At 47.6% G+C, this 26,369-nt stretch overlaps 1 protein-coding gene across 5 annotated transcripts in view; it reads right to left on the bottom strand.

Annotated features, from left to right (window-relative positions):
• The window catches only part of exoc6 (exocyst complex component 6), a 92,541-nt gene extending 66,695 nt beyond the window's left edge, over positions 1-25,846 (bottom strand). For 2 of the 5 annotated variants that reach the window (XM_071394743.1, XM_071394745.1), the window contains exon 1: positions 25,013-25,170. In XM_071394743.1, the coding sequence (XP_071250844.1) occupies positions 25,013-25,125 (113 nt within the window). In that variant the 5' untranslated portion in view covers positions 25,126-25,170. Of the gene's footprint in view, positions 1-25,012; positions 25,171-25,617 lie in introns of those variants that run through there. The other 3 variants (XM_071394744.1, XM_071394740.1, XM_071394741.1) reach the window with 3 other exon arrangements.
• Between the last annotated feature and the right edge of the window lie 523 nt (positions 25,847-26,369).

Here is a 26,369-nt window from a genome sequence, read left to right as displayed (position 1 = left end):
CTGAAACACACAAGGTCAGGGAACAGGAGTTAGATCTGAAACACACAAGGTCAGGGAACAGGAGTTAGATCTGAAACATACAAGGTCAGGGAACAGTGGAGTTAGATCTGAAACACACAAGGTCAGGGAACAGGAGTTAGATCTGAAACATACAAGGTCAGGGAACAGTGGAGTTAGATCTGAAACACACAAGGTCAGGGAACAGGAGTTAGATCTGAAACACACAAGGTCAGGGAACAGGAGTTAGATCTGAAACATACAAGGTCAGGGAACAGGAGTGAGATCTGAAACACACAAGGTCAGGGAACAGGAGTGAGATCTGAAACACACAAGGTCAGGGAACAGGAGTTAGATCTGAAACACACAAGGTCAGGGAACAGGAGTTAGATCTGAAACATACAAGGTCAGGGAACAGTGGAGTTAGATCTGAAACACACAAGGTCAGGGAACAGTGGAGTTAGATCTGAAACACACAAGGTCAGGGAACAGTGGAGTTAGATCTGAAACACACAAGGTCAGCGAACAGGAAATAGATCTGAAACATGATGAATGTAGTCACTGTCACAAGGGGAGAGAACGTTCAGATACCAGTCACATCTCCATACATTATCTCACAGAGATGTAGCCTGCACCCCTAATGGCACCCTATTCCCTATATAGTCACAGGGCTCTGGTCAGAAGTAGTGCACTATGTAGGGTGCAATTTGGAACACAATTCTTCAAAACAACAAAACAAGAAATATCACCTAACCAACAGTGTAGACTGAGATATCACCTAACCAACAGTGTAGACTGGGCTGAGATATCACCTAACCAACAGTGTAGACTGAGATATCACCTAACCAACAGTGTAGACTGGGCTGAGATATCACCTAACCAACAGTGTAGGCTGGGATATCACCTAACCAACAGTGTAGGCTGGGATATCACCTAACCAACAGTGTAGGCTGAGATATCACCTAACCAACAGTGTAGGCTGGGATATCACCTAACCAACAGTGTAGACTGAGATATCACCTAACCAACAGTGTAGACTGGGCTGAGATATCACCTAACCAACAGTGTAGACTGGGCTGAGATATCACCTAACCAACCGTGTAGGCTGGGCTGGGACAGAGTGGAGGGAGGGCTCTGATAGCCAGTGCACTACCTAGCACACAAAGCCTAAAGTTAGTGCTTTAAAGTCAGTGGGCTGCAGAAGTAATGGGTCAATATTAGGAGTCTGAGGCGACATGATCCTTCTAACAGAGAGTCATACCGCCATCTGATGGAGAAACAAACACCAAGCTGTGGTGGGGGGTGAACTGGGAACAAACACCAAGCTGTGGTGGGGGGTGAACTGGGAACAAACACCAAGCTGTGGTGGGGGGTGAACTGGGAACAAGCTGTGGGTGGGGGGTGAACTGGGAACAAGCTGTGGTGGGGGGTGAACTGGGAACAAGCTGTGGTGGGGGGTGAACTGGGAACAAGCTGTGGGTGGGGGGTGAACTGGGAACAAGCTGTGGTGGGGGGTGAACTGGGAACAAACACCAAGCTGTGGTGGGGGGTGAACTGGGAACAAGCTGTGGGTGGGGGGTGAACTGGGAACAAGCTGTGGGTGGGGGGTGAACTGGGAACAAACACCAAGCTGTGGTGGGGGGTGAACTGGGAACAAGCTGTGGGTGGGGGGTGAACTGGGAACAAACACCAAGCTGTGGTGGGGGGTGAACTGGGAACAAGCTGTGGTGGGGGGTGAACTGGGAACAAACACCAAGCTGTGGTGGGGGGTGAACTGGGAACAAACACCAAGCTGTGGTGGGGGGTGAACTGGGAACAAGCTGTGGTGGGGGGTGAACTGGGAACAAGCTGTGGTGGGGGGTGAACTGGGAACAAGCTGTGGGTGGGGGGTGAACTGGGAACAAGCTGTGGTGGGGGGTGAACTGGGAACAAGCTGTGGGTGGGGGGTGAACTGGGAACAAACACCAAGCTGTGGTGGGGGGTGAACTGGGAACAAGCTGTGGTGGGGGGTGAACTGGGAACAAGCTGTGGTGGGGGGTGAACTGGGAACAAGCTGTGGTGGGGGGTGAACTGGGAACAAACTGTGGTGTGGGGTGAACTGGGAACAAGCTGTGGGTGGGGGGTGAACTGGGAACAAACACCAAGCTGTGGTGGGGGGTGAACTGGGAACAAGCTGTGGGTGGGGGGTGAACTGGGAACAAGCTGTGGGTGGGGGGTGAACTGGGAACAAACACCAAGCTGTGGTGGGGGGTGAACTGGGAACAAGCTGTGGGTGGGGGGTGAACTGGGAACAAGCTGTGGGTGGGGGGTGAACTGGGAACAAACACCAAGCTGTGGTGGGGGGTGAACTGGGAACAAACACCAAGCTGTGGTGGGGGGTGAACTGGGAACAAGCTGTGGGTGGGGGGTGAACTGGGAACAAACACCAAGCTGTGGTGGGGGGTGAACTGGGAACAAGCTGTGGTGGGGGGTGAACTGGGAACAAACACCAAGCTGTGGTGGGGGGTGAACTGGGAACAAACACCAAGCTGTGGTGGGGGGTGAACTGGGAACAAGCTGTGGTGGGGGGTGAACTGGGAACAAGCTGTGGTGGGGGGTGAACTGGGAACAAGCTGTGGGTGGGGGGTGAACTGGGAACAAGCTGTGGGTGGGGGGTGAACTGGGAACAAGCTGTGGTGGGGGGTGAACTGGGAACAAGCTGTGGTGGGGGGTGAACTGGGAACAAACACCAAGCTGTGGTGGGGGGTGAACTGGGAACAAACACCAAGCTGTGGGTGGGGGGTGAACTGGGAACAAGCTGTGGGTGGGGGGTGAACTGGGAACAAACACCAAGCTGTGGTGGGGGGTGAACTGGGAACAAGCTGTGGGTGGGGGGTGAACTGGGAACAAACACCAAGCTGTGGGTGGGGGGTGAACTGGGAACAAACACCAAGCTGTGGGTGGGGGGTGAACTGGGAACAAACACCAAGCTGTGGGTGGGGGGTGAACTGGGAACAAGCTGTGGGTGGGGGGTGAACTGGGAACAAGCTGTGGGTGGGGGGTGAACTGGGAACAAGCTGTGGGTGGGGGGTGAACTGGGAACAAGCTGTGGTGGGGGGTGAACTGGGAACAAGCTGTGGGTGGGGGGTGAACTGGGAACAAGCTGTGGTGGGGGGTGAACTGGGAACAAACACCAAGCTGTGGTGGGGGGTGAACTGGGAACAAGCTGTGGGTGGGGGGTGAACTGGGAACAAGCTGTGGGTGGGGGGTGAACTGGGAACAAGCTGTGGTGGGGGGTGAACTGGGAACAAGCTGTGGTGGGGGGTGAACTGGGAACAAACACCAAGCTGTGGTGTGGGGTGAACTGGGAACAAGCTGTGGGTGGGGGGTGAACTGGGAACAAACACCAAGCTGTGGTGGGGGGTGAACTGGGAACAAGCTGTGGTGGGGGGTGAACTGGGAACAAGCTGTGGGTGGGGGGTGAACTGGGAACAAACACCAAGCTGTGGTGGGGGGTGAACTGGGAACAAGCTGTGGTGGGGGGTGAACTGGGAACAAGCTGTGGTGGGGGGTGAACTGGGAACAAGCTGTGGGTGGGGGGTGAACTGGGAACAAACACCAAGCTGTGGTGGGGGGTGAACTGGGAACAAGCTGTGGGTGGGGGGTGAACTGGGAACAAGCTGTGGGTGGGGGGTGAACTGGGAACAAACACCAAGCTGTGGTGGGGGGTGAACTGGGAACAAGCTGTGGGTGGGGGGTGAACTGGGAACAAACACCAAGCTGTGGTGGGGGGTGAACTGGGAACAAACACCAAGCTGTGGTGGGGGGTGAACTGGGAACAAGCTGTGGTGGGGGGTGAACTGGGAACAAGCTGTGGTGGGGGGTGAACTGGGAACAAGCTGTGGGTGGGGGGTGAACTGGGAACAAACACCAAGCTGTGGTGGGGGGTGAACTGGGAACAAACACCAAGCTGTGGGTGGGGGGTGAACTGGGAACAAACACCAAGCTGTGGTGGGGGGTGAACTGGGAACAAACACCAAGCTGTGGGTGGGGGGTGAACTGGGAACAAAACAGGGTTGATAGAGATCTGTCCAGTTTATGAACCTACGACTCCCCCTACTGGACAAAACGCAGAACAGCCACAGCAGAACCAGGAAGTGAAAAGGAGTAGTCAGTCTAGACATACTTTAGGATGGAGCAAATAGTGGATATGAACGGTCAAACTTTTAAACCAAATTGGGAACCTTAACGCTGAGAAAAATTCCTAACCCCCAAAAAACACAATTAAAATTACAGTGTGGTTATCACAAAACCTTATTTTCTGTGCTGTAGCCTAACTAGACGGTCGGCTGTAGAGGCCTGGGGAAATTGTGTCATTTAAATGAAGACTCAGCCATATGAAATAGATAGTCAACAGCATAATGGGTCAATTTCCACAACAACTAAGAGCGTTTTTGAAGTACGAGGCTCGACTTGTCCACTGTTTTGGTGCCCTGGTTACCATATGAAGCAAACCCGTGGACATGACCAGAAACTGTGTGTGGAGAGTGAATCATCTCACCTCATCTCAATATCCTAGCGAGACACTTTGCAAGATACAGCTTTTGAATGCTGATAGACAAGACAGAACCATGCACTAGGCCTGTCTGTCTGGTGGCTGACCTGCCAGTTCTGATGGTTCTGACTGTCTGTCTGGTGGCTGACCTGCCAGTTCTGATGGTTCTGACTGTCTGTCTGGTGGCTGACCTGCCAGTTCTGATGGTTCTGACTGTCTGTCTGGTGGCTGACCTGCCAGTACTGATGGTTCTGACTGTCTGTCTGGTGGCTGACCTGCCAGTTCTGATGGTTCTGACTGTCTGTCTGGTGGCTGACCTGCCAGTTCTGATGGTTCTGACTGTCTGTCTGGTGGCTGACCTGCCAGTACTGATGGTTCTGACTGTCTGTCTGGTGGCTGACCTGCCAGTACTGATGGTTCTGACTGTCTGTCTGGTGGCTGACCTGCCAGTTCTGATGGTTCTGACTGTCTGTCTGGTGGCTGACCTGCCAGTACTGATAGGCCTAGTGCACGGTTCTGTCTGTCTGGTGGCTGACCTGCCAGTTCTGATAGGCCTAGTGCACGGTTCTGAATGTCTGTCTGGTGGCTGACCTGCCAGTACTGATAGGCCCAGTGCACGGTTCTGACTGTCTGTCTGGTGGCTGACCTGCCAGTTCTGACGGTTCTGACTGTCTGTCTGGTGGCTGACCTGCCAGTACTGATAGGCCTAGTGCACGGTTCTGACTGTCTGGTGGCTGACCTGCCAGTTCTGATAGGCCTAGTGCACGGTTCTGAATGTCTGTCTGGTGGCTGACCTGCCAGTACTGATAGGCCCAGTGCACGGTTCTGACTGTCTGTCTGGTGGCTGACCTGCCAGTTCTGATGGTTCTGAATGTCTGTCTGGTGGCTGACCTGCCAGTACTGATAGGCCTAGTGCACGGTTCTGACTGTCTGGTGGCTGACCTGCCAGTTCTGATAGGCCTAGTGCACGGTTCTGAATGTCTGTCTGGTGGCTGACCTGCCAGTACTGATAGGCCCAGTGCACGGTTCTGACTGTCTGTCTGGTGGCTGACCTGCCAGTTCTGATGGTTCTGACTGTCTGTCTGGTGGCTGACCTGCCAGTACTGATAGGCCTAATGCACGGTTCTGACTGTCTGGTGGCTGACCTGCCAGTTCTGATAGGCCTAGTGCACGGTTCTGAATGTCTGTCTGGTGGCTGACCTGCCAGTACTGATAGGCCCAGTGCACGGTTCTGACTGTCTGTCTGGTGGCTGACCTGCCAGTTCTGATGGTTCTGACTGTCTGTCTGGTGGCTGACCTGCCAGTACTGATAGGCCTAATGCACGGTTCTGACTGTCTGGTGGCTGACCTGCCAGTTCTGATAGGCCTAGTGCACGGTTCTGAATGTCTGTCTGGTGGCTGACCTGCCAGTACTGATAGGCCCAGTGCACGGTTCTGACTGTCTGTCTGGTGGCTGACCTGCCAGTTCTGATGGTTCTGACTGTCTGTCTGGTGGCTGACCTGCCAGTACTGATAGGCCTAATGCACGGTTCTGACTGTCTGGTGGCTGACCTGCCAGTTCTGATAGGCCTAGTGCACGGTTCTGAATGTCTGTCTGGTGGCTGACCTGCCAGTACTGATAGGCCCAGTGCACGGTTCTGACTGTCTGTCTGGTGGCTGACCTGCCAGTTCTGATGGTTCTGAATGTCTGTCTGGTGGCTGACCTGCCAGTTCTGATGGTTCTGTCTGTCTGGTGGCTGACCTGCCAGTTCTGAGCCCCTCACCTCGCTATGAAAGACGCCAGTGTTTTTGTTTTCGGGAAGTACGGCAAACTAATCAGTCTCCTCCGTTCCAAAAATATTGAATCTTGGGAGTCGATTCCCAGCGGAATCAAAATGTTGACAAATCAGAAATGGGAGTCGAGGAATCAGTCCTATATGACAATACTTTGAGAAGTTTAAATGAGAAGGAGATGCAGACTTTGTGAGGTGGAGTTGAGGTACAGTAACATTAGTACAGGTGCAATACTTCGCCATGTTGAAAAAGGCACCGTGAGACCTAAACCACGACTGGCCGCAGCACAGCTGCACCGTGAGACCTAAACCACGACTGGCCGCAGCACAGCTGCACCGTGAGACCTAAACCACTACTGGCCGCAGCACAGCTGCACCGTGAGACCTAAACCACTACTGGCCGCAACACAGCTGCACCGTGAGACCTAAACCACTACTGGCCGCAGCACAGCTGCATCGTGAGACCTAAACCACTACTGGCCACAGCACAGCTGCATCGTGAGACCTAAACCACTACTGGCCGCAGCACAGCTGCACCGTGAGACCTAAACCACTACTGGCCGCAGCACAGCTGCATCGTGAGACCTAAACCACTACTGGCCGCAGCACAGCTGCATCGTGAGACCTAAACCACTACTGGCCACAGCACAGCTGCATCGTGAGACCTAAACCACTACTGGCCGCAGCACAGCTGCATCGTGAGACCTAAACCACTACTGGCCACAGCACAGCTGCACCGTGAGACCTAAACCACTACTGGCCGCAGCACAGCTGCATCGTGAGACCTAAACCACTACTGGCCGCAGCACAGCTGCATCGTGAGACCTAAACCACTACTGGCCACAGCACAGCTGCATCGTGAGACCTAAACCACTACTGGCCGCAGCACAGCTGCATCGTGAAATCACATGGACAGTTTTATTAGCATTTTAAATGGAAAAACGTTTTTTTTTTTTATCAGTTTAAACTTTATGATTTTTCTTCCATTTGTCACATCCCTATAAGCCACACCAATTCAATGACCTCTACCAGGCAAAGCCTACCACCTGCTGCCACACCATAAAGAAAGCCTATTTGGTTGAGTATCTATAACTGACTCTTCCTTTATGGGCATTCAGAGCCATAGAAAAGACACCTGCGGTAGGTAGTCTGATTACGCTCACAGTTTCCACTCACACTGCTTTCCATAACAGACCAGTAATTGTTCATGAATCATTTGTTAAGACTTTTACCCTGAACTACAGACAGTGAATGGTGTCTGAGGTCACACCACACACAGTGACAGCGACCTAGTAAACACAGTCCACATGGTGGCCAAAGAGGAACACAAGTGTCACAGCCACACTTTGGAAACTAACTTCCACAGTTTCCACAGCCACAGCAGGAAACTAACTTCAGTTGACCTCTACTTTCTACTGTGACTGGGATATTCATACCGTGTGAGGTACCCAGGGTTACTACAGCAAACACATCCAACATCAACTAACAATGAGCTATAGACCTAGCCTAGCCTACCCCAGAGAGGCTATAGACCTAGCCTAGCCCACCCCAGAGAGGCTATAGACCTAGCCTAGCCTACCCCAGAGAGGCTATAGACCTAGCCTAGCCTAGCCCAGAGAGGCTATAGACCTAGTCTAGCCTACCCCAGAGAGGCTATAGACCTAGTCTAGCCTACCGCAGAGAGGCCATTAGCCTACCCCAGAGAGGCTCTAGACCTAGCCTACCCTAGCGAGGCTCTAGACCTAGCCTACCCTAGCGAGGCTCTAGACCTAGCCTACCCTAGCGAGGCTCTAGACCTAGCCTAGATTGAGCTAAGCCTAACCTAAAGGCTATAGAGAGACTATAGACTTAGCCTACCCTAGCGATGCTATAGGACTAGCCTAGCGATGCTATAGGACTAGCCTCTATAGGACTACCCTAGCGATGCTATAGGAATAGCCTAGCGATGCTATAGGACTAGCCTAGCGATGCTATAGGACTAGCCTCTATAGGACTAGCCTAGCGATGCTATAGGACTAGCCTAGCAATGCTATAGGACTAGTCTCTATAGGACTACCCTAGCGATGCTATAGGACTAGCCTCTATAGGACTACCCTAGCGATGCTATAGGACTAGCCTCTATAGGACTACCCTAGCGATGCTATAGAGAGAGCATTAGAACGTATTAGAGGCCACCAAAATAGAGCTTGTTGTGCAAAAATGTGTTACCCTGGGGGAACCTGGCCTCTTTCTATTGGCTGGCTACTCCATGTGCTTGTGAAAAACACTGGTATATCTGCACATCACCAGCAGAGGGAGACCCTTCTGTTATCCATTTTCACATTCAGTCTGTTGATAACAGCAGAGGCCCCACTGGGGAGACCCTTCTGTTATCCATTTTCACATTCAGTCTGTTGATAACAGCAGAGGCCTCACTGGGGAGACCCTTCTGTTATCCATTTTCACATTCAGTCTGTTGATAACAGCAGAGGCCCCACTGGGGAGACCCTTCTGTTATCCATTTTCACATTCACTCTGTTGATAACAGCAGAGGCCCCACTGGGGAGACCCTTCTGTTATCCATTTTCACATTCACTCTGTTGATAACAGCAGAGGCCCCACTGGGGAGACCCTTCTGTTATCCATTTTCACATTCACTCTGTTGATAACAGCAGAGGCCTCACTCTGGAACTTTGATATGTCCGTAGAGTAGATTATGTTTAACAATATATTGAAAGATTAGAGAAATCCCCCCCCCCTCAAAAAAAATATTAATGTTTATATTTTTAAATATTCATATATTAAATGTGCAGGAAATTGTTATTGAAATCAAAATACTCATTAAAGAGCAAGCAGTAAAGCTTCACCCGACACCAATCTTTACTTTGTAGCAGTTACAGATTAAACATTTCGGAGTCTTAAAAAAGGCCCAGTGCAGTCAAAAATGAGTTTTTCCTGTGTTTACATTTCCAAATGATACGGCCTCCCCCTACATTAGACTTGAGAGGAGATATCACCATGTGGCCTGAACAACAGGTCTTAACTGGCATTATCTCTCTGTATATAGGCCTAGGCTACATCCCAAATGGCTATGGTCCAAAATAGTGCACTATATAGGGCATGGGTATTCAACTCTGACCCTACGAGGTCCGGAGCCTGGTGGTTTTCTGTTCTACCTGATCATTATTTACACCCACCTGGTGTCCCAGGTCTACATCAGTGACTCAGAGGGGAACAATGAACTAAAGCAGTGGAACTGGCTTGGAGATCCACAGTTGAGGATATATAGGGATTAGTGCCGTTTGGGACGGGCCCTAGGCCTTAGGGCTGGGTGGGAAACTGTGCCATTTGGGACAGGCCCTAGGCCTTAGGGCTGGGCGGTAAACTGTGCCATTTGGGACGGGCCCTAGGCCTTAGGGCTGGGCGGTAAACTGTGCCATTTGGGACAGGCCCTAGGCCTTAGGGCTGGGCGGTAAACTGTGCCATTTGGGACAGGCCCTAGGCCTTAGGGCTGGGCGGTAAACTGTGCCATTTGGGACGGGCCCTAGGCCTTAGGGCTGGGCGGTAAACTGTGCCATTTGGGACAGGCCCTAGGCCTTAGGGCTGGGCGGTAAACTGTGCCATTTGGGACAGGCCCTAGGCCTTAGGGCTGGGCGGTAAACTGTAAAAAACATACAACCCCATTCAGATAATACAGCCTCCCCGTTGGTTGCTCCTTGTCGCCTAACTCCTCATTTCACCAACTTAATTTGGTAATTTTGCATTCCGTTACGTAACTCTCAGTCCACTTGCTACACATTGAGCCTCTTCGATTGGTCTACCGGGCACATGTAATAAAAACGACATTGAAAAGTTCGCCGTTTTTATAAATTAAGCATTTGAAATGTCATGATATATCCTTCTATGCAACAATGTCACATGGATTCTTATATATATATTTTTTCCATTTAGAAAAAGCCTGTGTTTTAAAATAGTCTCACAAGTATTCGAATATTAAAACGTCTGTTTGAATATTTGAATCTTCTAATAACCATGCAGATCCCTTGAACACAAATTTGTCCAGTTTGTCGAGTTCCCCAGAATGACCCACACATCTCCTGCGTTAGTGTAACGGCAGCCTTCATCCTCTTCGTCTGAAGAGGAGGTGTAGCAGGGATCGGACCAACACGCGGCGTAGTTTGTGCTCAACATATTTAATTACGAAATAACGTGAACACTTACAACAAAATGTGGCAAACCGATACAGCCCTATCTGGTGCAGAGAAAACACAAAGACAGGAAACAACCACCCACAAAATCCCAACACAAAACAAGCCACCTAAATATGATTCCCAATCAGAGACAACACAAAACACCTGCCTCTGATTGAGAACCATATTAGGCCAAACACATAGAAACAGACAAACTAGACACACAACATAGAATGCCCACCCAGCTCACGTCCTGACCAAACACTAAAACAAGTAAAACACACAAGAACTATGGTCAAAACGTGACAGTTAGAAAATAGGAGAGAACATGAAACCATTGCTGTGTAAAACCCAGTGATGCTTGGGAAGGAAGACGAACACAGGGTACAACGGCCCAGAGCTCACTGTGTTTGTGAAATAACTAGAGAAGAGATCACTGATATGGCGCCGAGAAAATCTGTTGATTTGTCCGTTTACGTGTTTCCCTCTTTCTTCTTCTTCAGGGTATCTCTTTCAAAAATCATACTTTTAAAAACAAAATAAAAACAGAATTGGATCTTACAAGTCTTACAACAATACTTAACTCACATCAGGAGACCACTTTTAGGTCTGGGAAAAAAGAAAATCAAAGAAATGTAAATTTTGGGGTGTAATTACCCTTCAAGGGCGACTGGATTGATGCAAATAACCATGATATCATTCAGCCAGGCTACTTTGTAGTTCACATTTCATTTAGAAGGTTTTTAGGGGGAAAAGCATATCCATCTCTACCAGAAGGTTATCATTAGCATCATTGCTAACGGCTACACAACGTGTAGACACACACACACACACACACACACACACACACACACACACACACACACACACACACACACACACACACACACACACACACACACACACACACACACACACACACACACACACACACACACACACACACACACACACACACACACGGGCATGCCATTTCAGAAAGTTGTAGGAAAATACAAATCACTGATGCATTCTGGGTCATGTGGTATTGATTAACTTGGTCAAATTATAAAAATGCTCAAGTAAATTCAATACATTTTGTTTGTTCCCTACTAAGTTCAATACATTTAGTTGATTCCCTACTAAGTTCAATACATTTAGTTGATTCCCTACTAAGTTCAATACATTTAGTTGATTCCCTACTAAGTTCAATACATTTAGTTGATTCCCTACTAAGTTCAATACATTTAGTTGATTCCCTACTAAGTTTAATACATTTAGTTGATTCCCTACTGAGTTCAATACATTTAGTTCATTCCCTACTAAGTTCAATACATTTAGTTGATTCCCTACTAAGTTCAATACATTTAGTTGATTCCCTACTGAGTTCAATACATTTAGTTGATTCCCTACTGAGTTCAATACATTTAGTTGATTCCCTACTGAGTTCAATACATTTAGTTGATTCCCTACTGAGTTCAATACATTTAGTTGATTCACTACATTTAGTTGATTCCCTACTAAGTTCAATACATTTAGTTGATTCCCTACTAAGTCAATACATTCTGTTGATTCCCTACTAGTTCAATACATTTAGTTGATTCCCTACTAAGTTCAATACATTTAGTTCATTCCCTACTAAGTTCAATACATTTAGTTGATTCCCTACTAAGTTCAATACATTTAGTTGATTCCCTACTAAGTTTAATACATTTAGTTGATTCCCTACTGAGTTCAATACATTTAGTTCATTCCCTACTAAGTTCAATACATTTAGTTGATTCCCTACTGAGTTCAATACATTTAGTTGATTCCCTACTGAGTTCAATACATTTAGTTGATTCACTACATTTAGTTGATTCCCTACTAAGTTCAATACATTTAGTTGATTCCCTACTAAGTTCAATACATTTAGTTGATTCCCTACTAATTCAATACATTCTGTTGATTCCCTACTAGTTCAATACATTTAGTTGATTCCCTACTAAGTTCAATACATTTAGTTGATTCCCTACTAAGTTCAATACATTTAGTTGATTCCCTACTGAGTTCAATACATTTAGTTGATTCCCTACTAATTCAATACATTCTGTTGATTCCCTACTAGTTCAATACATTTAGTTGATTCCCTACTAAGTTCAATACATTTAGTTGATTCCCTACTAATTCAATACATTCTGTTGATTCCCTACTAGTTCAATACATTTAGTTGATTCCCTACTAAGTTCAATACATTCTGTTGATTCCCTACTAATTCAATACATTCTGTTGATTCCCTACTAGTTCAATACATTTAGTTGATTCCCTACTAAGTTCAATACATTTAGTTGATTCCCTACTAAGTTCAATACATTTAGTTGATTCCCTACTAAGTTCAATACATTTAGTTGATTCCCTACTGAGTTCAATACATTTAGTTGATTCCCTACTAGTTCAATAAATTTTTTGAATATTGTTGAATTGTGTTTTAATGTCTGGATTCTGTGGTTCTGTTCGTGTTCTCCACAACAGACTTTCCCCTGCTGAGGGAGGTGCCGATTTATTGCTCTTTACACAGAACAGCGTGACCCGACCATGCTACTTCCCTACGACCTTGTCCGAGAGCAGTTTAACCTCATTATACCACCTTCTAGATTTATTCTCACTCATCAACACGAGGCTGAAACAAAAGAGTGAACGTGTGCCAGGAGATAAAACGTTCGATGGGGACAGATGTTTTCCTCTGGGTCACAATGCAGGAGGACGACAGCTACGTTTCAGCCCCCAAAAACGGCCTCGGAAAACAGTCCATCTTTCAAACGTTTGGGGGGGCCGCTGTCATGCAGTGATATCCTGACTGGCTGAGGCGGTTAGAGAGAGAGACAGGCTGCAGGTGCTTCCTGTGGGGCTGAGGGAAGAGCTAGAGGGGGAGAGGGGGAGGAACTCAGGCTTCCTCTGGCCTGCAGACTGAAGAGGGTGAGCAGCAGACTGAAGAGGGTGAGCTGCAGACTGAAGAGGGTGAGCTGCAGACTGAAGAGGGTGAGCAGCAGACTGAAGAGGGTGAGCAGCAGACTGAAGAGGGTGAGCCACAGAACACAAAGCCTGGCACCATTGTGCTCAACCCCCCCAACTCCCCGGGACACTGGCTGTGCACGACAACGAGACGAACCAACCGCTCTGTCACTGACACCCATGAGCCAGGAGAAGCAAAAAACCAGGGAATAACTAATAGAATGTAAATGTAGACCTGTGGAACTCCCTGCACCAACTGACCCAGATACAGCCTTGGCTCCTAACTGCGATTTGTGAAAAAGGACCGTTGTGACAAGAGCATGATGCCATTAGCAACACTCTGTCCCAAGTTATCGACGAACTAAATGGGTTTTATAAATTCGGCTCCAGAATCCTGCATCGATGTCCCGATCTTGATTCACAGAAACATTTGACTCCCTCCATTAGGAAATGGAGCTGAAGAACTGACTTCCAGTGGCGTGCAGTGAACAAGCTTTAGTTCGTCTCACAGAATTCCCTCAAATTAAAAAAAGACTTTATCCACCACAGATCTGTCATTATTCTTTCTTCAAAGACACGAATTGAAACGGTATTGGCTTCACTTAAAACACAGACAAAGCTCACCCTCTATTTGGCAAATCTGACCATAACTCTATCCTCCCGATTCCTGCCTTCAAGCAAAAACAAACAGGAAGTACCAGTGGAACACCGGAAGTGGTCCGATGAAGCCGATACTAAGCTACAGGATAGTTTCGCTAGCACAGACTGGAATATGTCCCGGGATGGCAATGAGAGGTTTACCACATCAGTCACCGGCTTCATTAATAAGTGCATCAACGACGTAGTCCCCACAGTGACCGTACGTACATATCCCAACCAGAAGCCATGGATTATGGGCAACATCCGCACTGAGCTAAAGGCTAGTGTTCCGCGTTTAAGGAGCGCGGCCACTTATGACAAATCCCGCTACGACCTCCGAAGAGCCATCAAACAGGCAAAGCTTCAAAACAGGACTAAGATCGAATCCTACTTCGCCGGCTCTGACGCTCATCGGATGTGGCAGGGCTTGCAAACTATCACAGATTACAAAGGGAAACACAGTCGCAAGCTGCTCAGTGACACGAAAATACCAGACGAGCTAAATGCCTTCTATGCTCACTACGAGGCAAGCAACACTGAACCATGCGTGAGAGTACAAGCTGTTCTGGATGACTGTGTGATCATGCTCTCCATAGCCGATGTAAGACCTGTAAAACAGGTTAACAATCCCAAGGCCGCAGGGCCAGACGGAATACCAGGACACATACTCAGAGCATGCGCTGACCAGCTGGCAAGTGCTATCACTGACATTTTCAATCTCTCCCTGACCCACTGTAATACCTACATGTTTCCAGCAGAACACCATAGTCCCCTGCGCCTAATAATGCCAAGGTAACCTGTCTAAATGACTATCGCCCAATAGCATCTGTTAGCCATGAAAAGTTTTGAAAGGCTGGTCATAGGCAGATATCAACACCATCATCCCAGACACCCTAGACCCACTCCAATTCGCATACCACCCCAACAGATGATGAACTCTTTATTGCACCACAAAATGTCTCCTAGACAAGAAGAACACCTGACGTGAGAACGCTGTTAATTGACTAATATCTCAACACCATAGTGACGAGCTTGGAGGGCACTAAGCTAAGAACCCTGTGACTGAACCCTCTGCAACTGGATCCTGGACTTCCTGACGGGCCGCTCCCAGGTGGTGAGGGTAAGCAACAACACATCCGCCACGCTGACCCTGAACACGGGGGCCCCTCAGGGGCGCGTGCTCAGTCCCCTCCTATACTCCCTGTTCACCCACGACTGAGTGGACGCGCACAACTCCAACACCATCATTAAGTTTACTGACAACACAACGGTGGTAGGCCTGATCATCCGACAATGAGACCGCCTATAGGGAGGAAGTCAGAGACCTGACAGTGTGGTGCTAGGACAACAACCTCTCCCCTCAACTTCAGCAAGACAAAGGAGCTGATTGTGGACTACAGGAAACGGAGGGCCGAGCACGCCCCCATTCACATCGACGGGGCTGTAGTGGAGTGGGTCGAGGGCTTCAAGGTCCTTGGTGTATGGTCCACAAACACCAACACAGTCTCGAAGAGGGAACGACAACGCCTCTTTCCTCTCAGGGAGGTAGAAAAGATTTGGGATGGTCCCACAGATCCTCAAAACGTTCTACAGCTACACCATTGAGAGAATCTCGACTGGCTGCATCACCGCCTGGTATAGCAACTGGCATCCGGCCGCAGAGGGTAGTGTGTACCGCCCAGTACGTCACTGGGGACGAGCTCCCTGCCATCCAGGACCTCTATACCAGACAGTGTCAGAGGGTAGTGCGTACCGCCCAGTACACCACTGGGGACGAGCTCCCTGCCATCCAGGACCTCTATACCAGACAGTGTCAGAGGGTAGTGCGTACCGCCCAGTACACCACTGGGGACGAGCTCCCTGCCATCCAGGACCTCTATACCAGACAGTGTCAGAGGCAGGCCCTAAAGATTGGCATCTCTCTGCTACCGCATGGCAAGGGTTAACAATGCACCAAGTCTAGAACCAACAGGACGGTGAACAGCTTAAACCAGAAGAACGCTAAATAGTTAGTTAAATAGTTAACCGGACTATCTGCATTGACCCTTTTGACTCATCACATACGCTGCTGCAACTGTTAATGATCTATCCTGTTGCTTATTCACTTATCGACTTCAATTACCTGTAGCCCTGCACATGGTACTGGTACAGGTAGCCTAGTGGTTAGAGCGTTGGGCCAGTAACCCAAAGGTTGCTGGATCGAATCCCCAAGCTGACAAGGTAAAAATCTGTTGTTCTGCCCATGAGCCGAAGACGTGGATGTCGATTTCAGGCAGCCTCCACCACCTCTCTGATTCAGAGGGGTTAAACGCAGAAGACTCATTAAGGCAGCCTCCACCACCTCTCTGATTCAGAGGGGTTAAACGCAGAAGACTCATTAAGGCAGCCTCCACCACCTCTCTGATTCAGAGGGGTTAAACGCAGAAGACTCATTAAGGCAGCCTCCACCACCTCTCTGATTCAGAGGGGTGTTTCATTAACCCGTCTGTCTGTGGCCGGGTGTTTTCACTAACCCGTCTGTCTGTGGCCGGGTGTTTTCACTAACCCGTCTGTCTGTGGCCGGGTGTTTCACTAACCCGTCTGTCTGTGGCCGGGTGTTTTCACTAACCCGTCTGTCTGTGGCCGGGTGTTTTCACTAACCCGTCTGTCTGTGGCCGGGTGTTTTCACTAACCCGTCTGTCTGTGGCCGGGTGTTTCACTAACTATATATCCAAGTTATTACCTCGTACCCCTGCACATGGACTTGGTACTGGTACCCTGTCTATAGCCAAGTTATTACCTCGTACCCCTGCACATGGACTTGGTACTGGTACCCTGTCTATAGCCAAGTTATTACCTCGTACCCCTGCACATGGACTTGGTACTGGTACCCTGTCTATAGCCAAGTTATTACCTCGTACCCCTGCACATGGACTTGGTACTGGTACCCTGTCTATAGCCAAGTTATTACCTCGTACCCCTGCACATGGACTTGGTACTGGTACCCTGTCTATAGCCAAGTTATTACCTCGTACCCCTGCACATGGACTTGGTACTGGTACCCTGTCTATAGCCAAGTTATTACCTCGTACCCCTGCACATGGACTTGGTACCGGTACCCTGTCTATAGCCAAGTTATTACCTCGTACCCCTGCACATGGACTTGGTACCGGTACCCTGTCTATAGCCAAGTTATTACCTCGTACCCCTGCACATGGACTTGGTACTGGTACCCTGTCTATAGCCAAGTTATTACCTCGTACCCCTGCACATGGACTTGGTACTGGTACCCTGTCTATAGCCAAGTTATTACCTCGTACCCCTGCACATGGACTTGGTACCGGTACCCTGTCTATAGCCAAGTTATTACCTCGTACCCCTGCACATGGACTTGGTACCGGTACCCTGTCTATAGCCAAGTTATTACCTCGTACCCCTGCACATGGACTTGGTACTGGTACCCTGTCTATAGCCAAGTTATTACCTCGTACCCCTGCACATGGACTTGGTACTGGTACCCTGTCTATAGCCAAGTTATTACCTCGTACCCCTGCACATGGACTTGGTACTGGTACCCTGTCTATAGCCAAGTTATTACCTCGTACCCCTGCACATGGACTTGGTACTGGTACCCTGTCTATAGCCAAGTTATTACCTCGTACCCCTGCACATGGACTTGGTACTGGTACCCTGTCTATAGCCAAGTTATTACCTCGTAGCCCTGCACATGGACTTGGTACTGGTACCCTGTCTATAGCCAAGTTATTACCTCGTACCCCTGCACATGGACTTGGTACTGGTACCCTGTCTATAGCCAAGTTATTACCTCGTACCCCAGCACATGGACTTGGTACTGGTACCCTGTCTATAGCCAAGTTATTACCTCGTACCCCTGCACATGGACTTGGTACCGGTACCCTGTCTATAGCCAAGTTATTACCTCGTACCCCTGCACATGGACTTGGTACCGGTACCCTGTCTATAGCCAAGTTATTACCTCGTACCCCTGCACATGGACTTGGTACTGGTACCCTGTCTATAGCCAAGTTATTACCTCGTACCCCTGCACATGGACTTGGTACTGGTACCCTGTCTATAGCCAAGTTATTACCTCGTACCCCTGCACATGGACTTGGTACTGGTACCCTGTCTATAGCCAAGTTATTACCTCGTACCCCTGCACATGGACTTGGTACCGGTACCCTGTCTATAGCCAAGTTATTACCTCGTACCCCTGCACATGGACTTGGTACTGGTACCCTGTCTATAGCCAAGTTATTACCTCGTACCCCTGCACATGGACTTGGTACTGGTACCCTGTCTATAGCCAAGTTATTACCTCGTACCCCTGCACATGGACTTGGTACTGGTACCCTGTCTATAGCCAAGTTATTACCTCATACCCCTGCACATGGACTTGGTACTGGTACCCTGTCTATAGCCAAGTTATTACCTCGTACCCCTGCACATGGACTTGGTACTGGTACCCTGTCTATAGCCAAGTTATTACCTCGTAGCCCTGCACATGGACTTGGTACTGGTACCCTGTCTATAGCCAAGTTATTACCTCGTACCCCTGCACATGGACTTGGTACCGGTACCCTGTCTATAGCCAAGTTATTACCTCGTAGCCCTGCACATGGACTTGGTACTGGTACCCTGTCTATAGCCAAGTTATTACCTCGTACCCCTGCACATGGACTTGGTACTGGTACCCTGTCTATAGCCAAGTTATTACCTCGTACCCCTGCACATGGACTTGGTACTGGTACCCTGTCTATAGCCAAGTTATTACCTCGTAGCCCTGCACATGGACTTGGTACCGGTACCCTGTCTATAGCCAAGTTATTACCTCGTAGCCCTGCACATGGACTTGGTACCGGTACCCTGTCTATAGCCAAGTTATTACCTCATACCCCTGCACATGGACTTGGTACCGGTACCCTGTCTATAGCCAAGTTATTACCTCGTACCCCTGCACATGGACTTGGTACCGGTACCCTGTCTATAGCCAAGTTATTACCTCGTACCCCTGCACATGGACTTGGTACCGGTACCCTGTCTATAGCCAAGTTATTACCTCGTACCCCTGCACATGGACTTGGTACTGGTACCCTGTCTATAGCCAAGTTATTACCTCGTAGCCCTGCACATGGACTTGGTACTGGTACCCTGTCTATAGCCAAGTTATTACCTCGTACCCCTGCACATGGACTTGGTACCGGTACCCTGTCTATAGCCAAGTTGTCGTTACTCATTTTGTATTTATGACTTTTATTATAAAACTTATTTATTTCTCTATGGTCTTTCTCTGGATGAGCCAGTCAGTCAGCATTTCACTGTTAGTCTACACCTGTTGTTTACCAAGCATGTGACACAATCTGAATGTGTTAATGGGTCCATTTAGATGGAAAGGCCTGTAATCGTCCTCTACAAACACACACCGGTCTGCCCTAGACAGCCTATGCAAATTACAAAACCGCCAGAACTAACCAAAATAATACAATGACGTTCGTTTTGGGCTCTAAAATGTGTTTATTGTGATCAAGTTCGATCCCCGTGATCAATTATTTTAAAGTTGGCTACAAATAGACATTTAAATAGCAATCCATTCTGACTACTAAATATCTAATTAAATATCGATCCATTCTGACTGCTACATATCTATTTAAATAGTGATCCATTCTAACTGCTACATATCTATTTAAATAGTGATCCATTCTAACTGCTACATATCTATTTAAATAGTGATCCATTCTAACTGCTACATATCTATTTAAATAGTGATCCATTCTAACTGCTACATATCTATTTAAATAGTGATCCATTCTAACTGCTACATATCTATTTAAATAGTGATCCATTCTAACTGCTACATATCTATTTAAATAGTGATCCATTCTAACTACTACATATCTATTTAAATAGTGATCCATTCTGACTGCTACATATCTATTTAAATAGTGATCCATTCTAACTGCTACATATCTATTTAAATAGTGATCCATTCTAACTGCTACATATCTATTTAAATAGTGATCCATTCTAACTGCTACATATCTATTTAAATAGTGATCCATTCTGACTGCTACATATCTATTTAAATAGTGATCCATTCTAACTGCTACATATCTATTTAAATAGTGATCCATTCTAACTGCTACATATCTATTTAAATAGTGATCCATTCTAACTGCTACATATCTATTTAAATAGTGATCCATTCTAACTGCTACATATCTATTTAAATAGTGATCCATTCTAACTGCTACATATCTATTTAAATAGTGATCCATTCTAACTGCTACATATCTATTTAAATAGTGATCCATTCTAACTGCTACATATCTATTTAAATAGTGATCCATTCTGACTGCTACATATCTATTTAAATAGTGATCCATTCTAACTGCTACATATCTATTTAAATAGTGATCCATTCTAACTGCTACATATCTATTTAAATAGTGATCCATTCTGACTGCTACATATCTATTTAAGAGGGTGATCCATTCTAACTGCTACATATCTATTTAAATAGTGATCCATTCTGACAGTTGCCTTCACACAGGACCACGTGCTGAGACAGACCAAATCACAGGCCGGCAGGCTACGAGGAGGCTCCCGGTTGGCTCTCTCAGGAAGGATAAGAACAACTACATCGACCATGATCCTTAGTGTTTTTTTGGTGCTATTCAGCCAAATTCAGCAACATGGCTTCAAATTCAAATAGTTCCGGCTTCATGCGCCATCGGGAGTTTTCCATAGGAACACGTGGATGACATCAGAGCTATCACCATCTACTGGTTTAATGTCTATGCCACCCACCCTGCCAGCGCCACAGTCCAGCCCCCAGCCCTCCTGCCAGCGCCACAGTCCAGCCCCCAGCCCTCCTGCCAGCGCCACAATCCACCCACCCTGCCAGCGCCACAATCCAGCCCCCAGCCACCCTGCCGGCGCCACAGTCCAGCCCCCAGCCACCCTGCCAGCGCCACAATCCACCCACCCTGCCAGCGCCACAATCCAGCCCCCAGCCACCCTGCCGGCGCCACAGTCCAGCCCCCCCCCCTGCGGCGCCACAGTCCAGCCCCCCGGCGCCACAGTCCAGCCCCCCTGCCGGCGCCACAGTCCAGCCCCCCGGCGCCACAGTCCAGCCCCCCTGCCGGCGCCACAGTCCAGCCCCCCGGCGCCACAGTCCAGCCCCCCAGCACCACAGTCCAGCCCCCCAGCACCACAGTCCAGCCCTCCAGCCCTCCAGTCAGCACCACAGTCCAGTCCCCCAGCACCACAGTCCAGCCCCCCAGCACCACAGTCCAGCCCTCCAGCCCTCCAGCCAGCACCACAGTCCAGCCCTATTCCCTATATAGTGCACCACGTTAGACCAGAGCCCTATTCCCTACATAGTGCACTACTTTAGATCAGAGCCCTATTCCCTACATAGTGCACTACTTTAGACCAGAGCCCTATTCCCTACATAGTGCACTACTTTAGACCAGAGCCCTATGGATCCTAGTGCACTGCATAGGGGGTCATTTGGAAAGCAGATCAGGATGGACTGAGGAAGTCTGATAACCAAAGGACGACTGACCGATTCAAACAGACGACAGGCAGGATGGACAAAACAATGAGCCCTGATGTTGTTGGCACTGGACACCACACACACACACACACACACACACACACACACACACACACACACACACACACACACACACATCAATAAGAGGAAGACTGAAGGTTAACTTCCTAACGATATGAACACACCTCGTTTGCCCTTTGAACTGAAAATCATTAACACACTTTTCAGTCACTACTGCAATGTTTCCCAGTTGTAATGGTCACATGACCCAGTACAGTGAAATGCCTTTCTGGCCAACTCAATGTATTGCACAGTGCAGGTCTAAAGCAGGATTGTTAAGCTCCCAATGCCATGATGAACCTAGTCTAAAGGATGTATTATGGACCGGTGTTAACAGTGAACTGACACGCAACTAGGAAGTAGTCTAACCTCTGTACCTCAGAGACAATACAATATCCAGGCTGAAACTGGCTGAACAAGGAAACATACCTGTCATAGTTTTGACAGAAGCAGCAATGATGGAGTAGATAGATAAGTGGCCCCAGGCCATAACAGGCATGTGAGGCCATAACAGGCCATAACAGGCATGTGAGGCCATAACAGGCCATAACAGGCATGTGAGGCCATAACAGGCCATAACAGGCATGTAAGGCCATAACAGGCCATAACAGGCCATAACAGGTCATAACAGGCCATAACAGACTATAACAGGCATGTACGGCCATAACAGGCCATAACAGGCCATAACAGGCATGTAAGGCCATAACAGGCCATAACAGGCCATAACGGAGCCATAACAGGCCATAACGGAGCCATAACAGGCCATAACAGACTATAACAGGCCATAACAGGCATGTAAGGCCATAACAGGCCATAACAGGCATGTGAGGCCATAACAGGCCATAACAGGCATGTAAGGCCATAACAGGCCATAACAGGCCATAACAGGTCATAACAGGCCATAACAGACTATAACAGGCATGTACGGCCATAACAGGCCATAACAGGCATGTAAGGCCATAACAGGCCATAACAGGCCATAACAGGCCATAACAGGCCATAACGGAGCCATAACAGGCCATAACAGGCCATAACGGAGCCATAACAGGCCATAACAGGCCATAACGGAGCCATAACAGGCCATAACGGAGCCATAACGGAGCCATAACAGGCCATAACGGAGCCATAACAGGCCATAACAGGCCATAACGGAGCCATAACGGAGCCATAACAGGCCATAACAGGTCATAACAGGCCATAACGGGGCCATAACAGGTCATAACAGGCCAAGCAATTGATTATGACTCTCAGTTCCATTACATGACATAAGAGTTTTCTGTACGGGGGAGTTTTCTGTACGGGGGAGTTTTGCAAAGAGCTCCGACTCTCAGTCTGAACGTATCACTTGCAGTACGGTTTTGGAAGCATATGGACTATCCACATCTGCAAGAAATAATAATAATATATTTTTTTTAAAGGTTAAATTCATAAACACCTTTTTAGGGTTAGCGTTCCCACACAGTCATATCTCCATGTTACAGCGCGTGCTTACGGAGAACAGATGGAAGACAGACTACCTGTGCTAATTAGCCATCTGCTTCTCCTAATGTAACAGTATAACTTTAGTCCGTCCCCTCGCCCCGACCTCGGGCGCGAACCAGGGACCCTCTGCACACATCAACAACAGTCACCCACGAAGCGTCGTTACCCATTGCTCCACAAAAGCCACGGCCCTTGCAGAGCAAGGGGAACCACTACTTCTAGGTTTCAGAGCAAGTGACGTAACTGATTGAAACGCTATTAGCACGTACCCGCTAACTAGCTAGCCATTTCACATCCGTTACACTAACACCTGTGTGTACACGGAAGACACGGACCCCAACAAATGTGTTATCACTGACAAATACTGTCGACTGCAAAAACTGTGTTAAAACCAGTTTGTGAAATGAGTTTGATTGTGATATTAAAGTAGAGGAATTTATGTTTCTAGAACCATACCATCATTTGAGAATCAAGTCACCTTTAGATGGGAGTATTTGGCTGTTTTGGCTTCCAGAACCAATTAGCTCTTAAAACAGAACATGTCAGATCCTTGGACTATATGGAGTAAAGTTAGGCCCCTTATTGGTCTATAACAGGCCACTCTCCCCTCTGGTTGGCTGGTATGGACTATATGGAGTAAAGTTAGGCTCCTTATTGGTCTATAACAGGCCACTCTCCCCTCTGGTTGGCTGGTATGGACTATATGGAGTAAAGTTAGGCTCCTTATTGGTCTATAACAGGCCACTCTCCCCTCTGGTTGGCTGGTATGGACTATATGGAGTAAAGTTAGGCTCCTTATTGGTCTATAACAGGCCACTCTCCCCTCTGGTTGGCTGGTATGGACTATATGGAGTAAAGTTAGGCTCCTTATTGGTCTATAACAGGCCACTCTCCCCTCTGGTTGGCTGGTATGCAGCTGGCGGGCTTTATTTCTGTTCTGGAGGGGAATGGAGTGGTGTCATTTATTCAAATCCACCCCATGCTACAATACACTGTATTTGGCCCCAGCTGTTTTTGATGTGGAGTATCTAGTTAGTCATGGCTAACTAGTAGCTAACTATATTAGGATCCTTTTCTGCTGAATAGACAGCTAGCCGATGACTTGATTGCATTATGGATTGCAAGCTAACGTTAGCTAGCTACATAGCTAATGATAAATATAGCTATGGCTGCAACGTTGGCTAGCTACATAGCTAATGATAAATATAACTATGCTGCAACGTTAAGTAGTTACTTAGTTAATGATAAATATTGCTATGGATGTAACGTTAGCTAGCTAGTTAATGATACATTTAGCTACGGCTGTAAGGTTAGTTATGTGAGTAATACGTGCCCCAGTTTGTTTGCTAGCTATTTACCAAGCTAACTATACAGTAACCTGACAACGGTGGTGACGTTTTAAACTCACATTCATATAAACAAGACTCCTTATTATCAAATGAAGCTAGTTAGTGGCCTGCTAATACAACTAACTAGCTAACCTGCTAGCTGGCCAACTAGCTAGCTAACAACCTTGGGCATAACGAGCCACACCCACTTATTGATATTTACAGTTGTGACATGTCACCCAACCCGACATTACAACCCTCATATAAACGTTACAACACATGACATATGAACATGATGCTTGACGTGTAAACACCGGGTTGCCTAAAGCTAGCCGACCCTTCTCACAGTGGCATAGGAACAACGCTCTGTAAGATATGTAGCTAACTAACGTTAGCTGGCTTGGAATTGGATGCTAACAAAAGGTCTTTCAATGTACTGTTCTACCTCACCACCAACGATGAGATAATAAAATATATATTTTAAAGAAAATGTATTTCCGTACCGAAGTGTCGGACCGACACAAGCGGTGTCGGTGCTCTCGATTTCTTGCAAAATACGTTCGTGCTCGGTTATACACTCCACGGATTCATTTTCCGCCATGTTGCTGGTAATCATCACAGTGTCGAGCGGTGACGGTGCCACTGCGGGGAAACGGGTCAGTACCGGACTCGGTCGATAAGGGGCGTAACGATACCTGTGTGTGATGTCGTAGTGACATGTTTCCCTGCTAATATCCTACCCATCAGTGTAAAATCTGACTTATTCATCTATACAGTTAACTGACCTTAGATCAGTAGAGGGGGATCTATGAATGAATAGTCCCTACTTATAAAATTGCTATTAATAGTAACAGAATGAGCACCACCACCAAATAGCATTCTGTCCATGCTACATCTCATTTAAAACTGCACTGCCATTGTTAAATTACAAAAGTACCGTAGCTATTTGTACAGATAATTGTTTCATGGTGAGATTAAAAACAAATTGATTATAATCACAATTAGCTATTATGAATAGATGAAAATGTTTTACATTTGACAAATTAATCTGTTCTACAATAGTTTTCCCCCCTTTTTTTTATCCATATTTGGATTAAATTGTAAGTACCTTAAGGTGGTTCCCAGGGGCAAATCCACTGATTCAAGTTCAGCAAAAACATTTCCAAAGCCCTTCTCATCATCTCTACCATCATCTTCAGGAATAGCTGGTAAAGGTTTCTCCGCTCTATCGCTGGACATTTCACAATGTCTAGCTTTGTGGAGAGAGTGATGGAAGATTTGTGCCAGTAGGATATAGCTTTGGAGAGTTCCTGGTCACACACACCTACCGGGGTCAATCAGACTGTCAGCAGAAGAAACGCAACGGAGGGGAAAAAGTCAACCTTGTGATCCGAGGAACTTTGAATCCAACAAAACAGATTTAATTGCTTTTTTAGTTAAATAGTGTCACGAATAACCTCATTCAACATGGAATGTTTGTAGTCGACTTTCAAAGCGGTTTTGAACAACAATCCTTCATAAATACCTTTAATATATTTAGGTGAACTTGTTACACTTTGGGCCACGTATCAAACTCATTCCACAGAGGGCCACGTGTCAAACTCATTCCACAGAGGGCCAAGTGTCCTCCCTAGTACTTGATTGATTAATTAAGGTCACTAATTAGTAAGGAACTCCCCTTCACCTGGTTGTCTAGGTCTCAGTAAGGAACACCCCTCACCTGGTTGTCTTGGTCTCAGTAAGGAACACCCCTCACCTGGTTGTCTAGGTCTCAGTAAGGAACTCCCCTCACCTGGTTGTCTAGGTCTCAGTAAGGAACTCCCCTCACCTGGTGGTCCAGATCTCAGTAACTCCCCTCAC

The sequence above is a fragment of the Salvelinus alpinus genome, chromosome 3, assembly GCF_045679555.1.
Source record: "Salvelinus alpinus chromosome 3, SLU_Salpinus.1, whole genome shotgun sequence".
NCBI lineage: Eukaryota > Metazoa > Chordata > Actinopteri > Salmoniformes > Salmonidae > Salvelinus > Salvelinus alpinus.
Note: the sequence above shows the minus strand (reverse complement) of the source record. Positions and strands in the feature narration are given on the sequence as shown.